The 13,153-nt window shown below is 46.7% G+C and overlaps 7 protein-coding genes across 7 annotated transcripts; 3 read left to right on the top strand and 4 right to left on the bottom strand.

The window, feature by feature from the left end:
- Window positions 1-40: 40 nt before the first annotated feature.
- Window positions 41-2,062, bottom strand: KNAG0C00610 (uncharacterized protein; the record flags this gene model as incomplete). The annotated part of the gene is made up of 1 exon (XM_022606757.1): window positions 41-2,062. The coding sequence occupies one exon, from the start codon at window positions 2,060-2,062 to the stop codon at window positions 41-43; it is 2,022 nt and encodes a 673-aa protein (XP_022463421.1).
- Window positions 2,063-2,141: 79 nt separating this feature from the next.
- Window positions 2,142-2,675, bottom strand: KNAG0C00600 (uncharacterized protein; the record flags this gene model as incomplete). Its single annotated transcript, XM_022606756.1, has 1 exon — window positions 2,142-2,675. One exon carries the CDS (start codon window positions 2,673-2,675, stop codon window positions 2,142-2,144), a length of 534 nt encoding a protein of 177 aa, XP_022463420.1.
- Window positions 2,676-3,190: 515 nt separating this feature from the next.
- AGP1 (amino acid transporter AGP1) lies at window positions 3,191-5,095 on the top strand (the record flags this gene model as incomplete). Its single annotated transcript, XM_022606755.1, has 1 exon — window positions 3,191-5,095. One exon carries the CDS (start codon window positions 3,191-3,193, stop codon window positions 5,093-5,095), a length of 1,905 nt encoding a protein of 634 aa, XP_022463419.1.
- Window positions 5,096-6,004: 909 nt separating this feature from the next.
- KNAG0C00580 (uncharacterized protein) lies at window positions 6,005-6,586 on the top strand (the record flags this gene model as incomplete). The annotated part of the gene is made up of 1 exon (XM_022606754.1): window positions 6,005-6,586. The coding sequence occupies one exon, from the start codon at window positions 6,005-6,007 to the stop codon at window positions 6,584-6,586; it is 582 nt and encodes a 193-aa protein (XP_022463418.1).
- A 572-nt stretch (window positions 6,587-7,158) lies between these two features.
- Window positions 7,159-7,746, top strand: KNAG0C00570 (nitroreductase family protein; the record flags this gene model as incomplete). Its single annotated transcript, XM_022606753.1, has 1 exon — window positions 7,159-7,746. The coding sequence occupies one exon, from the start codon at window positions 7,159-7,161 to the stop codon at window positions 7,744-7,746; it is 588 nt and encodes a 195-aa protein (XP_022463417.1).
- A 131-nt stretch (window positions 7,747-7,877) lies between these two features.
- On the bottom strand, window positions 7,878-9,485 carry FUS1 (Fus1p; the record flags this gene model as incomplete). Its single annotated transcript, XM_022606751.1, has 1 exon — window positions 7,878-9,485. The coding sequence occupies one exon, from the start codon at window positions 9,483-9,485 to the stop codon at window positions 7,878-7,880; it is 1,608 nt and encodes a 535-aa protein (XP_022463416.1).
- A 326-nt stretch (window positions 9,486-9,811) lies between these two features.
- On the bottom strand, window positions 9,812-13,006 carry TFC4 (transcription factor TFIIIC subunit TFC4; the record flags this gene model as incomplete). Its single annotated transcript, XM_022606750.1, has 1 exon — window positions 9,812-13,006. The coding sequence occupies one exon, from the start codon at window positions 13,004-13,006 to the stop codon at window positions 9,812-9,814; it is 3,195 nt and encodes a 1,064-aa protein (XP_022463415.1).
- Window positions 13,007-13,153: the final 147 nt, after the last annotated feature.

Here is a 13,153-nt window from a genome sequence, read left to right as displayed (position 1 = left end):
ATATCATAAGAATTAAAATTTTTAAACGTGTCTCGACGGATCACGAAAACAACTTGGTCACAAGTTCCTTGTACACACCCAGTTGGAAGTTGTCCAGTTTCAACTTGTTCAAAGGTGGAGCAACAATGAACCCGCCAATCTGACCACCATGCTCCTGCTGGTACTGTTGTTGTTGAAGGTTCATGTCGTTCAAATCGTCAGTCACGTAGTGCGCCATCATGTCCTGGTACATCTTCAATTCCAGCTGCTGGTTATCGTAGTACTTCCCGTCCACGTCGAGGTTGTTCGGTATGGCGCACAGCCATATCCGTGTCTTGTAGAACTTGAACAGTTCTTTGATCAACTCCCTGAAATCGTTCCTCTCCTCACAGATGTAGTAGAAAGTGAGTTTCTTGCGGTCGAATTGGAATTCAGCGTTCAAAATCTTAATGTTCAGTTTGGAACCGCCTAACAATGGGTCGTGCTGCATCAGCCCGCTGTTCAGGGACTTCAGTTTCAATTGTGCAATGTGCAGTGCCTTCAACTCATCCTGAAACTTGCTGTGCAAGTTGCTACTTACCTCGAAAGGGGTAGCAAACCTTAGAACCTGCTTGGAGGGGATCACCAGTTGTAACAATTCGATAACGTCGTACAATTTCGGGTTCAACTCGTCCGCGATACCGTTTGTAGAGTCCATAAGAGCCTTGATGAACTTCTCGTTAGGGTAGTGCTGTCTTCTGTTCGTTATCAAGGAGTCAAAATGGATCTTCTTCTTCAAAAAGTTGACCATCAGGGCAAGGTTCAAATTGATACTGGGATCCACCACAAGGGCAAGATCTTTACCCCTGTCCCCGTCGATGATCACGAGATCACCCCGACACATCTGCATATTGGAATTCTGTGCCGTTGACAGCAACTCCAGTTTCCCGTTCTTTAGGGACACCAAAGCGAGTGGTTTGTAATGTAAGTACGCGGATGTGTTTGCGTTGTTCGACGAAGATGTGCATGGAACACTGGACCTTCTGTTCTTCTTCGAAATGAACGCGTCGGACTGCGGGTTGTAATTGAGGTTAGAACTCTTCAAGAAGTTGAGGAAATTGGTCATCCTTTTGGTCAACGGGTCTGTCCGTTTCGCTGTCCCTGAGAGTACCCCATTGACTCCATCGACAAAACTGTACACTTGCTGGCTGGAGAAGTAGTTATTGCCGGAGTCCCTATACAGCTCCCTTAACTCCTTCGAGGAGCTAACTTTATTACCTGGCAGAACACGCAACCCGTTGTTTGCAAACGAGTGTTCTTGTTGCGCAGCTGGGAGGGACAAGTTCCGTTGCTGCTGCTGTTGTTGTTGCGGTGGCGACAGGGAGACCGCGCCACCACCACTGACATAGTTCAAGTACCCGTACTGTGAGTTATTGTTATTATTAGTTGGGGCCGTGGTGGTGGTGTTGCCCCTTACGGTGCTGTACGGGTTTGCCGGTTGTTGTAGGTACCCAGTGGAGTTGTTACCTGTGTACAAGGGGTTGAACATCCCCGTGTACGCTGGTGGAGAGAAACTTGTCACCGACGTGTTTGGACTTGTGGGTCCCTCGTTGTTCCCGTGGATCAGTGCATCTGAGATATAAGACGACCTTCTCTCCGCGGCGAACAAGCTCGCTGACCCGAACCCCAATGGCGGACTCATTGCCATGGGTTGTGCGGACGGGTTCTGCGAGACGTAAGAGGACTCGACGTTTTCCTGGATTGGCGCCGTGTTGAATATCGACTGCCTTCTAGGGGTGCTCCCCAGCTTGCTGCTGTAGTCACCTTGATTCAACGAGCTGGGGAAGTTACTGAACACGTTGTGGGTATCCCCCGCGGCACTGCTACTCCCGCGTCTTTCAAACCCACTGATAAAATCGACACTTCTCAAGGGTGTTGTCTCCGCGCCGTCATTCTTCGCTGCCCCGTTCAGTTTCCTGGGCAAATCGGTCAACGATTTCCCACTGCCGTTCTTGAACAGCAGGTTCTCATAGTAGTTCTTCAACTCAACGTTATCCGACAAAGAGGCCGTGCTGTTTATCGGCTGCAAGTCTATAGACCCCATAGTCATTGCCACAGTGCGGTAACGAACTAAGGCAAAATCGAACGAGTACACTTATCTATCTACTTATCTATACACACGTCTATATATATATATACTCACACCAATTGCTGTAACCAAACGAGCTGTTCCGAGGCGGGGAGGGGAGGGAGGGGGGGGTATGGAGACTACCAAGAAAGGGGCTAAAAGATCCACAGTAGACGGGAGCAGCCGAAGTTGAACCATTTCGGAGAGGGGCCTCGGAAGCCGTTCTGTTGCAGAAGGGAAACTGTAAGACGTACCCCAGCCGGCATTGTCGACCTATCTTGCAGTGACAGGTGGCCTGCGAGGGAGGAGCGGGGTCTGCTGCCTGTGCCGTCTCGCGAGAGCGTGTTATTTCCCGAAGGGGAAAAGGTCGTGTGGCCCGAAGCGGGAATACGGCGGGCCCCAGAAACACGCGCAGCAACGGCAGGCAACCAGAGCACCGGCACCCAGACACCGGAGGTCCCGTGACTGTCACGTGGAAACCGTTGTTACCCGTCTTTCGGAACAACCCTCCGGAACAACCCCCGGCGTTCTCCGCGCAAGACGCCAGGGCCCCAAAAAAAGAAACGCTCTTTCTTGGTGCCTTCCACATGCGGCCACAAAAATTTAGTGCTTGCCCGCAGAAGGAACCAAGCAGCAGTGGCAGTAGTCGCGGCAGTGTGCGGCACACGCCGGCTCCCTCTGCAACACTTATCTCTCTCTATCAGTCGACATCCCATCACGCTGTGCTATCGTGCTGCCAGCGAATAGAATCAGAGCGTGCACCTCTCCATCTCCGCTAACAGCCACGCTGCAAGCTTAACCCGCAGTTTGCCTGCCAGTAGAAGTTTTCTCTCTTTTTTCTTCTTGCATCTTTTGCTCACAGTGCGAGAGAGTCTTCTCTCTGACGCAATATGCATCAGAGTTCTCTTCTCTACCCCCCTCCTCATCAGCACCTATCTATGGCGTGTTTATTGTTCCTGGAGGGAAGCACGCACGCGAACATATATATATATATATAATACGTAAATATTCTCTTGGTATTTATCAGACCTGATTATCTAAGTTTTGTTCATTCCGCTTCAGTTTGGTTTTCTCTGCTGCAGGTACCCATCTCAACGTGACAAGATGCCGAGCTCGTCAGATCTCGAAAACTCGAACTACGAGTTGAAAGAGGTCAATAAGAAACAGGACTACAACGTCTCCACGGAACAAGAGAACGAAATCGAGTACTTCGAGACTCTCAAGGGTAAGAATGCAGCGACCACAAGAGAGGAAGAGTACGATTTCACCACGGATTCCACTTCGGGTCGCAAGAGACACGGCGTCAAGGGTTACTTCCGTGATTTCATAGACTCCTTCAAGCCAGCGGAGAACCCTCAGCCACACACGAATCTGGATATGGAACTCGTTGGTGTCACCTCGGAGACTATAGAACAACATAAGAAGGACGAAGGTGACACAGGTGATAAATTGAAGAAGACTATCCAGCCGCGCCACGTCATCCTCATTTCTTTGGGGACCGGGATCGGTACAGGGCTGCTTGTCGGGAACGGTGCGACACTGGCACAGGCGGGGCCCGCAGGGTTGGTCATCGGGTACGGTATCATGGGGTCCCTCATCTACTGTATCATTCAGGCGTGTGGGGAAATGGCAGTCAATTACTTGACTCTCGTCGGTGGGTTCAACGCGTACCCTACTTTCTTAATCGACCCTGGGTTCAGTTTCGCCACGGCGTGGGTCTACTGTCTACAGTGGCTGTGTGTCTGCCCCTTGGAACTGGTTACCGCATCGATGACTATCAAGTACTGGACTACGAAAGTGGATCCAGACGTGTTCGTCATCATATTCTACGTGTTCATCTTGGGGATCAATATCCTGGGTGGTGCAAGAGGTTACGCGGAGGCCGAGTTCATCTTTAACTCGTGCAAGATTCTTATGATGATAGGGTTTTTCATCCTGGGGATCATTATCATCTGTGGTGGTGCGGGGACAGACGGTTACATTGGTGGGAGATACTGGCATGATCCAGGTGCATTCAGAGGTGAAAGAGCCGTGGATAGATTTAAAGGTGTTGTCGCGACTTTGGTCACTGCAGCTTTCTCCTTCGGGCAATCCGAGTTCATCGCCGTCACAGCTTCGGAACAATCAAACCCAAGGAGAGCTATCCCCTCCGCGGCAAAGAAAATTATCTACAGAGCACTGTGCATCTACCTTGCATCCATCATCTTGCTCGGGTTTTTGGTCCCTTACAACTCCTCACAGTTGCTAGGTGCCCAATCGAACGGTATTAAGGCATCCCCATACGTCTTGGCGGTCGCCAATCACGGTGTTAGAGTCGTCCCCCATTTCATCAACGCGGTGATCATCATTTCAGTGCTGTCCGTGTCCAATTCCGCGTTTTACTCCTCCCCACGTATGCTGTTGACTCTATCGCAACAAGGGTTTGCTCCGAAGATCTTCTCCTACGTCGACAGAGCGGGGAGACCCACCATGGGTATCATTGTGGCATCACTGTTCGCCGTCATCGCTTTCTGTGCGACTTCTCCAAAGGAGGACCAAGTGTTTACGTGGCTATTGGCCGTTTCCGGTCTATCCCAAATCTTCACCTGGATGTCCATTTGTCTGTCTCACTTGAGGTTCAGAAGAGCAATGACCGTCCAAGGGAGGTCCTTGGGAGAGTGTGGGTTCCTGTCGCAAGTGGGGATCTATGGGTCTGCATACTCATTCTTTGTCCTCGCTTTGATCCTGGTTGGTCAATTCTGGGTCGCTTTGAAACCCGTTGGTAGCAAGAAAGTAGACGCTAATTCATTCTTCGAGAACTACTTGGCGGCTCCTATCTGGATAGCCCTGTATATCGGCTACAAATGTTATACGAAGGACTGGAGACTATACATTAAGTCTCAAGACATTGATCTGGTTGCGCATAGACAAATATACGATGAGGATATTTTAAGACAGGAAAGAGAAGAGGAGACAGAAAGGTTGAAGAACGGTCCATACTGGAAAAGGGCATACTCGTTCTGGTGCTAAGAAACTCCCGTAGCTCACTCCATAAAAGAGTCTTGTGCCACTTCCACTTCCGCACACATTTTTTACAAAATTTCTCTCACCACCTTGAATTGAGAATTTTATCCGAATGATGTTTTTTTAACCATATTCTATTGCACATTTTTTTACACTTCCCGCCTTGAAGGCAGGTACTACATTACATTTTCGTTCTCGATATGTCATAACAGTAACAGTAGCGATTTTTTCTCTGTTTCTTCATAATTATTTTATTAATGAAAACAAGCCCATATTTTGTTGTAAAACTAAGTAGACTACGAACTGTCCCAAAAAGAAAATAAAAAATTATATATATATATATATGTTACTACTGAACTTTTCGCGTTCAAACCAGGCACCCTACGCTGCTGGCCTCATTCCTCTCACCCGTATTCCCCCCAATTCTCAAATCTTGATTAGTGGCACCCCTCCCACGTAGCATTGTCTTCCCGAAACCCAACTTTCCATACCTATTGTTATACCTCTTACAAGACAAAAAAAACAAACAAGCACGTCCTCACACAAGCGCCCCAATTACTAATCGTATATACGCTTGTACAAACTGTTATATTGTTCTGTGAATCGGATTTGTAGAGGGTTGGGGTCTCCCCGAGTCATAAGGCAGGGTGCGGTATACGCAACACCCTTGTACAGCTGATTAATGGTGAGAGGAACAAAGCAATTGAGATGTTTTGGTATGTCACACGGTACCAACACCCAGTATTCCTACGAGACCCCGGTTTCACACGTAGCTTAACCACTGGAATGGCTATCCACTGGACTGTATATAAGGCTGTAACTGTTTCATACAAACCAGTAAGGTCTCTCCTCTTGAATTAGTCAATAACGATATCAAAACATCAACCAATACAACTTACAAAACAACCCTTTACAATGTCCTCCACGCAAAACTTTCTAGATGTCATCTCCAACAGAAGAACCATCTACGACTTGAAGCCAGAGCTACCCAATGGAGCCCCCGTCGGCACAATCCAGCACGTCGTCCACACCATTGTCAAGGAAACGCCAACCGCTTTCAACTCTCAGGTGAACCGTGCAGTCATCCTATTGGGCGACGCCCACAAGAAGGTCTGGGAACACGTTGCCGCCGCGATGCCCACACCAAACGCCAAGGCGAGACCATTGGCCTGCCAGAACGAGGCCTACGGGTGTGTCGTCTTCCTCACTGACGACAAGACCACCGCGGACCTACAGGCGCAATTCCCTTCCTTTGCGGGCGCCTTCCCATCCCACGCGGACACTTCCTCCGGTGCCGTCCAGATCGAGGCTTGGGCCGCCCTAGAGTCCCTCGGTTGCGGTTGCAACCTGCAACATTACAACGCCCTTGTCAGAGAGGCTTTGCCCGCAGACGTCCCCAAGGGCTGGTCCGTACATTCGCAGTTGGTATTCGGGTTGCCCGTAAAAGCCGCCCCCGCCAAGACCTACATCGACAATGAGGTCAGGATCTACACATAAGCGCAGACGCACACACATACCGTACGTCTTCAAGCCAAACCCCGCCTCCTGCCATGACACCCCCCACAGAGAATATACTAAGAAACATACCTCTATTACGTACTACTTTGCTGACTAAGTTGCTCACATAGGTAACTGTATAACATAATATCTTACAACATTTCCGTCACCAGCTCAACAAAAGAAAGCGGCCTTAAACAAGAGGCGCTCTCGGCTCACGGTACCATCGGAAGCATGGCTGTCCCTTAGTCACTGTGGTGGTGGTGGTGGCAGCCTGTCCTACCACCGTCGCGAGCTTCTCCTATTAACGCTTCTCGAGATCTCTGCCGTTTCCCGTTTAGTAACAACTTACATAATAAGGGAACCGTCCAGTGCGCGACGCGCTGTTCCAAAGGACAGATCTGGCATCAGCAGAGCAGCGATCGCAAAGCGTATAAATACCGATCTGGTAATGCTGTTCTGAAATGTTGCTGGATGGGTTATTCTGTTTGTATCTTTCTCTTCTGTTCTGCTATATAACCAATAAGTATACTTATACACCCCCCCACAACCCAACACCAAATATTTCAACAATGAGCTCCCAAACTGTCGCCAACTTCTTGAAGGTTATTGCCACCAGAAGAACCATCTACAAGCTGCAACCACAATTGCCAGCCGGTGTCACCACCAAGGACATCCAGGCCGTCGTCGAGGCTATCATTAAAGACACCCCAACTGCCTTTAACTCCCAGGTCAACCGTGCCATTATCCTAACCGGTGAGAGCCACAAGAAAGTCTGGGACGCCGTCACCAACGGTATCGACGCTGAGGCCGGGAAGTTGAGACCAGCCTCCGCCAGAGACGAAGCCTTCGGTTCCATCATCTTCTTCACCGACGACAAGACCACCGAGAAGTTGCAAGCCGACTTCCCAGCCTGGGCCGCCGCTTTCCCACAATTCGCCGACCACAGTTCTGGTGCTGCCCAGATCACCTCCTGGGACGCCTTGGAAGTCTTGGGTCTAGGTGCTCACTTGCAGCATTACAACCCATTGGTCAGAGCCGCTCTGCCAGCAGACGTTCCAAAGGGTTGGTCCGTCCACTCCCAATTGGTCTTCGGTCTACCAGCTGAAGCCGCCGGTGAAAAGACTTTCATCGACAACAAGGTCCAAATCTTCCAGTAAACGCCTCCGTTTCTTCCACGATGACGAATATAAACTAGATTACTTACATATATAAAGACAGATAAACAGTTTTTTTTCTTTCTAATGTCATCTTGGTCTACTTGGACTCGTCAACCACCTCTGCGATATCCTCAACCGTCCAATTCTGCAAGACAGTCCGCTGGAACTATACCTCTGTCGTCATTCAAATACTTCCGATTTTTACTACCACCGTCACTCGACATCAGGTCCAGTACCGATTTGGACGTACCGTCCCGAGCGCATTTCTCCACAAGACACCAGCCGTCGTTATGCACCACGAGAATTCTAACAAACTCACCCTTTTGAACCCAAATCTCGTCCGTAAGGTGCGGCGCATAATCGTTCGCTACTTGATACACATGTCCGATTTGTAACTGTGGTTTCTCGTCCGTTGCAGGCAGCTGCGGCAGCTTCTTCTCCTGCAATTTCTGTTTGAAGCGCTCTGTACTTTTTTTCTTCCTATGAACTTTCGCCGGTGCGTGTTCCAGACTAACCGGGTTGTTGTCCTCAAACTCGTCAAGAAATTGGGGGCTGACCTCACCGTATATCAGACTGGGTACCCGACGTTGTCGTTCTATAATAGGTGATTTAACAATCGAAACATGCGCTTCTGTCGGCGTAGACCCCTTTTCAAGCGTGTCCGTATAGTTTGGATGTTTTGTGGTCAGTATGGGCGACGTCTCATCCACATTTAACACATTGGCCTCAGCGGCGTAACCCTCCTTGTTCTTCCGCAATATGTTGAGTTGTTTCAAATGTAGCGTTGGTGTCAAATTTGTCACAGAATCGGCGAGACTTAAGCCGCTGATGTTTTTGTCCTTGAAATAAGTAGATCCTCTCAAAAACCATTTACTCAATGGCGAGTTATACTTCCATCTGTCATCAGAGGCATCCTTTTGGTGTTTTCCCACATTGGTGATTTCTCTTGAGTGATCTAAGGGTGGAAGTTTGGAATCGACACGGTAGATATTGGGCGGCTGTTCGTACAAATATTTGTCTATATCATTGAGTTCTTTGGAAGATGGATGCAGTGCCACTTTGGGAGTTAGAATATGTTCCTTAATGGGCCTGGATATGTTGTATTTAATGCTATAATTGCAGGCGTCTTTCTCGAGACCCCCAAACTGTCCAGCTGCAAATTTTTCGTTCTTGATTTCATCATGACTAGGTCCTCCCCCTTTAGGTTGGTTGAATGGGTTATAAAGAGGGATTCTTTCTTCTTTCTTTTCCTTATGGAAAAAGTCTGGTGAGACTGGTCGGTTAGATGATAATATGGGGTTCTTGAAGAAGTAAAAGTATATTAGGAAGACCAGCAAGGAAAAACAAAATATGCCAATTGGTAGACCTATTGATAGTCCTATTGTTCTGGCTGATCCTGTTTTGGTCACATTTGAGAGTTCGGAGAATGCCAGATTCGGTTTAGCGGACAGAGTATGATCTACTGTGTTCGAAACTGTGGTGGATACACGCACCGTACTTGTACTGAGACTGGTCAATAACCTTGCTGCCGAATTGGAACTAAGCAAAGCCACTGAACTTAATCTTGGGGTGTTTTGAATAGAAGAGAGCGCATTTCGCGTATTGTAAACGTTATTTATATCATTGCTACTCACCGTGCCGGATAAAACGGTAGTATAATGCTCGGATACACTACTCGGCTTCAACAACGAAGTTGAATCTGGTTTGGTAGCCCAAATTGTTCTGTAAATAGTCGTCATTTTCGAAAATTCTTGTCTTTCTTCTTTGGTTTCCAGTACAATCAAGCTCAGAATCCACTATTAAGAGTCACCACATCAAAGAGAAAAAGTTACACCATCTCCATATATAACAAAAAACTGGGACCCACAAGAGCCCATAACATATACAGTCACACGGATCTGCATTCTGTCTTACTTCATCTTGTTAAAGCTCGTTTCATCCTGGATCAGTCTAGCCGCTGCGAATCTTGAAACATATACGAAACGCCTAATAAAAATAAAAAAAAAGAACCCTAGTATCATAATATCACAACATTTATAAAACAAACAAGTCTATGTACGCTTGTCTATACACTCAAGTATTTGGCCATTATACTGTTTGCAAGCTGAGAGTTACCGCTTTCTTGATAAATTATAATACAATTGTACGCAGCATGTTTCTTTAACTGGTCATCCTCATAATTTTCTAACACTTTAGTGTAATACGCTACTGCCGTGGAAACTAGTCCAATCAAATGGAAAGCTCGGCCAATGTTGTAGTCTGCTTCCTGTTTTTCTAGTTCTGTGTAGGATCCGCTCCTGATGTCGTGATATCGGTAAAGGTATCTTAGAGCATGAAGGACTTGGAAGTGCCTGGAGGCTGTTAGTCTCTGCGTGGATCGCTGTAAGTGGGAAAGACCCATCAACAAATTGACCATGGGGTCGTCTGGAATCTCCTCTTCTAACAAGGACAAGTATTGTAAGGCAGATAGGTACCCTCTACTGGAATACAGGAGAACTGCGTAGATATAGTGAAGGTACGGCGACCCCTTTTTATCAGGGTTGACCACTTTCTTATTTGTAATGGATGCCTGTCCATTGACGTGTGTACCATAGCGACAACTATCAAAAGCTTTAACCTGCCTCAAAAAGAATTTCTGTTGAACAGTCGAACTAAGGATGTTAAAGGCACACTCACCCTTTGAAAGACTGTACATGAACAGCTGAAATACTTTCCTGTTGAATTGGAATTGGTTTAGCAAGTTTCTCAAATGCTCGGCCAGCTCCTCCTCTTCATCCATCTGCAAGATAATGGCTAATTTCACAAATTTCATCATCTTAACTCTACTTGGGTCTTGGCAAAATACGTTTACTTCTTGGGCTGTATCAATGACACTCAACCCGTCTTGAACGTTGTGATATTTTGTAAGTGTTAGCGCGAGCTCCATAAACAGTTCGAACCACTGGCCATACGATAAACCCCGCAATTCTGTAGTTGAGGTAAGCGTAACTCTTTCTTCCATTACTGGCATACCGTCAGACAAGCTGTCACCATCGGATAATTTGGAAAGTCTTTCCAATTGGTAGTCTAGGATTGTATTGAATTTCTTTGTCCGTCTTATTATTCCAACAAACTTTTTGGAACGGCTGCGAACGAAGAAGTTCTTAACGGAAGAGAAAACGTCCACCAGATCCGAAACAATATCAATCCATTTGTTTATCCCTTTCATATCACCTAATACAAACGCATCCTCGTAGTCTTTTAACTTCAAGAATTTGTCAACAACTTTCAAAGTGATCTTTCTTTCACGTTCCACCTTTTCACGTTCAATGTCCTGGGGCGTTTTCTTCCTCTTTCCGTGAAACTGCCTGAACATACTGTCCTCCAGTAGCGGTTTTGTTGATATATCTTTTGGGCCTGTGTTCTCCTCATCAAACTCTTCTTCCGGCTCCATTTCCTTTCCTTTTCTCGTCTCCTTTTCTTCTGTACGGTCAGCCAGCGGATTTTCCAGCTTTTTGTACAATTCTTCCTCTTGCTTCTTTCTTGCCTCTTTGACTTCCTTCAGCATCACTCTGAAGATATCCGTGTTACCCAAATAATAGTGTATTTCTGCCAAATTCAATTTATGCTCTAAGGATCCAGGGTCCAGCTCCACTACCTTCGCATAGAATTCTCTGGCCAATTCGTAATCTTCCGTCTCTTTATAGCACTTCCCCAAATTTTCATATAGTTCAATCTTGCAGAATTCGGCTAGTGACAACAAAGGAATGAAGAAATCAATGGCTTCTTTACATTTTTCGGCTTTAGTCAGTGCTAACCCAACTTCATAGTTCAAGTCTGATACCTCTGCAAAATTTTCGTCGTAGAGGAATTGGAAATGATTCAGTGCTTCAAGGATATTTTCGTTTTCAAGTCTTAAAAGCCCTAATCGTATCCGAATATCAATTGGCAGAGTGTATGATTTTTCCTTTTCCTCATCGGATAACGAGTCGTACCTACTATTTTTCAGTCTTCTGTCGTCGAACTCGGTGTCATCTACTGCATTGTCCCAGAACGTCTGAAATTCACGATGTTCAATCCAGCGAGCACACATCTTGATAGTGTTGATACTTTCAATGACTCTTCCCGGGATTTTCAATAGTAACTCGGCTACAATGTTTAGTGAGGACCAGTCGAAGGGAATACATTGAAACTTCCTATTGATTCTTCTCCAATTGATGCCTGGGTACAGTCTCATCTCCTCCAATCTCGTTTCGTCCTCTGCATTTTGATCCAAATCTTCTTCGTCGTCTTCGTCTTCTTCGTCGTCGGATGTGTCGTTGTCTTCATCTGAGGAGCCTACGGCGTTTTCAAACGCATCAATAATCGCCTTACGCCGTTTCACATTGTCCTTGAAAACGTTCATATACAGCTCAACGGCAGTCTCCGGTCTGTCGTAATCAACATTCAGTACAGCCAGTTCTCGTAAGATATTAGCATCGTATGGATTGCTCGCGTATATTTTCTGAAACCCTTCCAGTGCTTTTCCGGTCTGTCCAATTTTCTTGTACAGCGTTGCTCTGCGGTATACTGTCTCCCAGTCCTGTTTATTCAAATTAATAACACGAGAGAAACAGTATATTGCTTGTCTGTAATGCTCCAAATCTGCAGACAATATGGCAACCACTTTCCAAAACTCTATGTCGGAGGAGTTGATATGTGCGGCCAAAAACCAAGAGTTACAGCAATCGTTCAGGCGACCTTGCAGCTGGTAGATATCACCTAGTGTTTCGTACGCGGCAAAGTTTCTCGGATCTTTCTTGATGACCTCATTAAACAATCTCTCTGCTACAGGTAAATCGCTTCGCACAAACGCTTCATTCGCTTCAGATAGCAACTGGGCAATCTCAGGATCTACGGGTCGCTCCCTCTTCGGTGCCTTCTCTTTTTTCGCACCTTTGCCCCTTCTCTTCTTAACTTTGAAGTTGTTGGCTTCCCTTATCGCATCCATGAAATCCTGTTCGTCATCATTGTCATTGTCATCTGAAACTTCCCCGTAGTCGGAAAACTCGGCCAGCAACGCATCATCTCTGTATTCTTCATCAGAGTCAAGGTCACTGGGTGTAATTTTATCAGCCATACTATCATGGCCTTCATCATCTATGCTCCCTTCGTCTTCATCCCTCTCTGATCGTTCATCCCCGCTATGGATCAAGTCTTTCAAATGGTCCAAATTTTCATAAAGAGATTCGTCCTCGCCTGCGGAGATATCTTCCGCATCCCCAATTGCCTTTCTCACCATTTAAATACCCTCACCACTTGATATGCGTCGCCAAATATCACCTGAAGCACGCGTACCGACTGGTTTCCCTCGTATACAGAGGCTACTCTTGCAGATTGTAGTGATCTTAACTATCATCATTTTGGCAAAATTTCGACATGTAATTTT

Source organism: Huiozyma naganishii, chromosome 3 (assembly GCF_000348985.1).
Source record: "Huiozyma naganishii CBS 8797 chromosome 3, complete genome".
In the NCBI taxonomy this organism is placed as follows: domain Eukaryota; kingdom Fungi; phylum Ascomycota; class Saccharomycetes; order Saccharomycetales; family Saccharomycetaceae; genus Huiozyma; species Huiozyma naganishii.
This window is presented reverse-complemented; position numbering and strand designations above follow the sequence as displayed.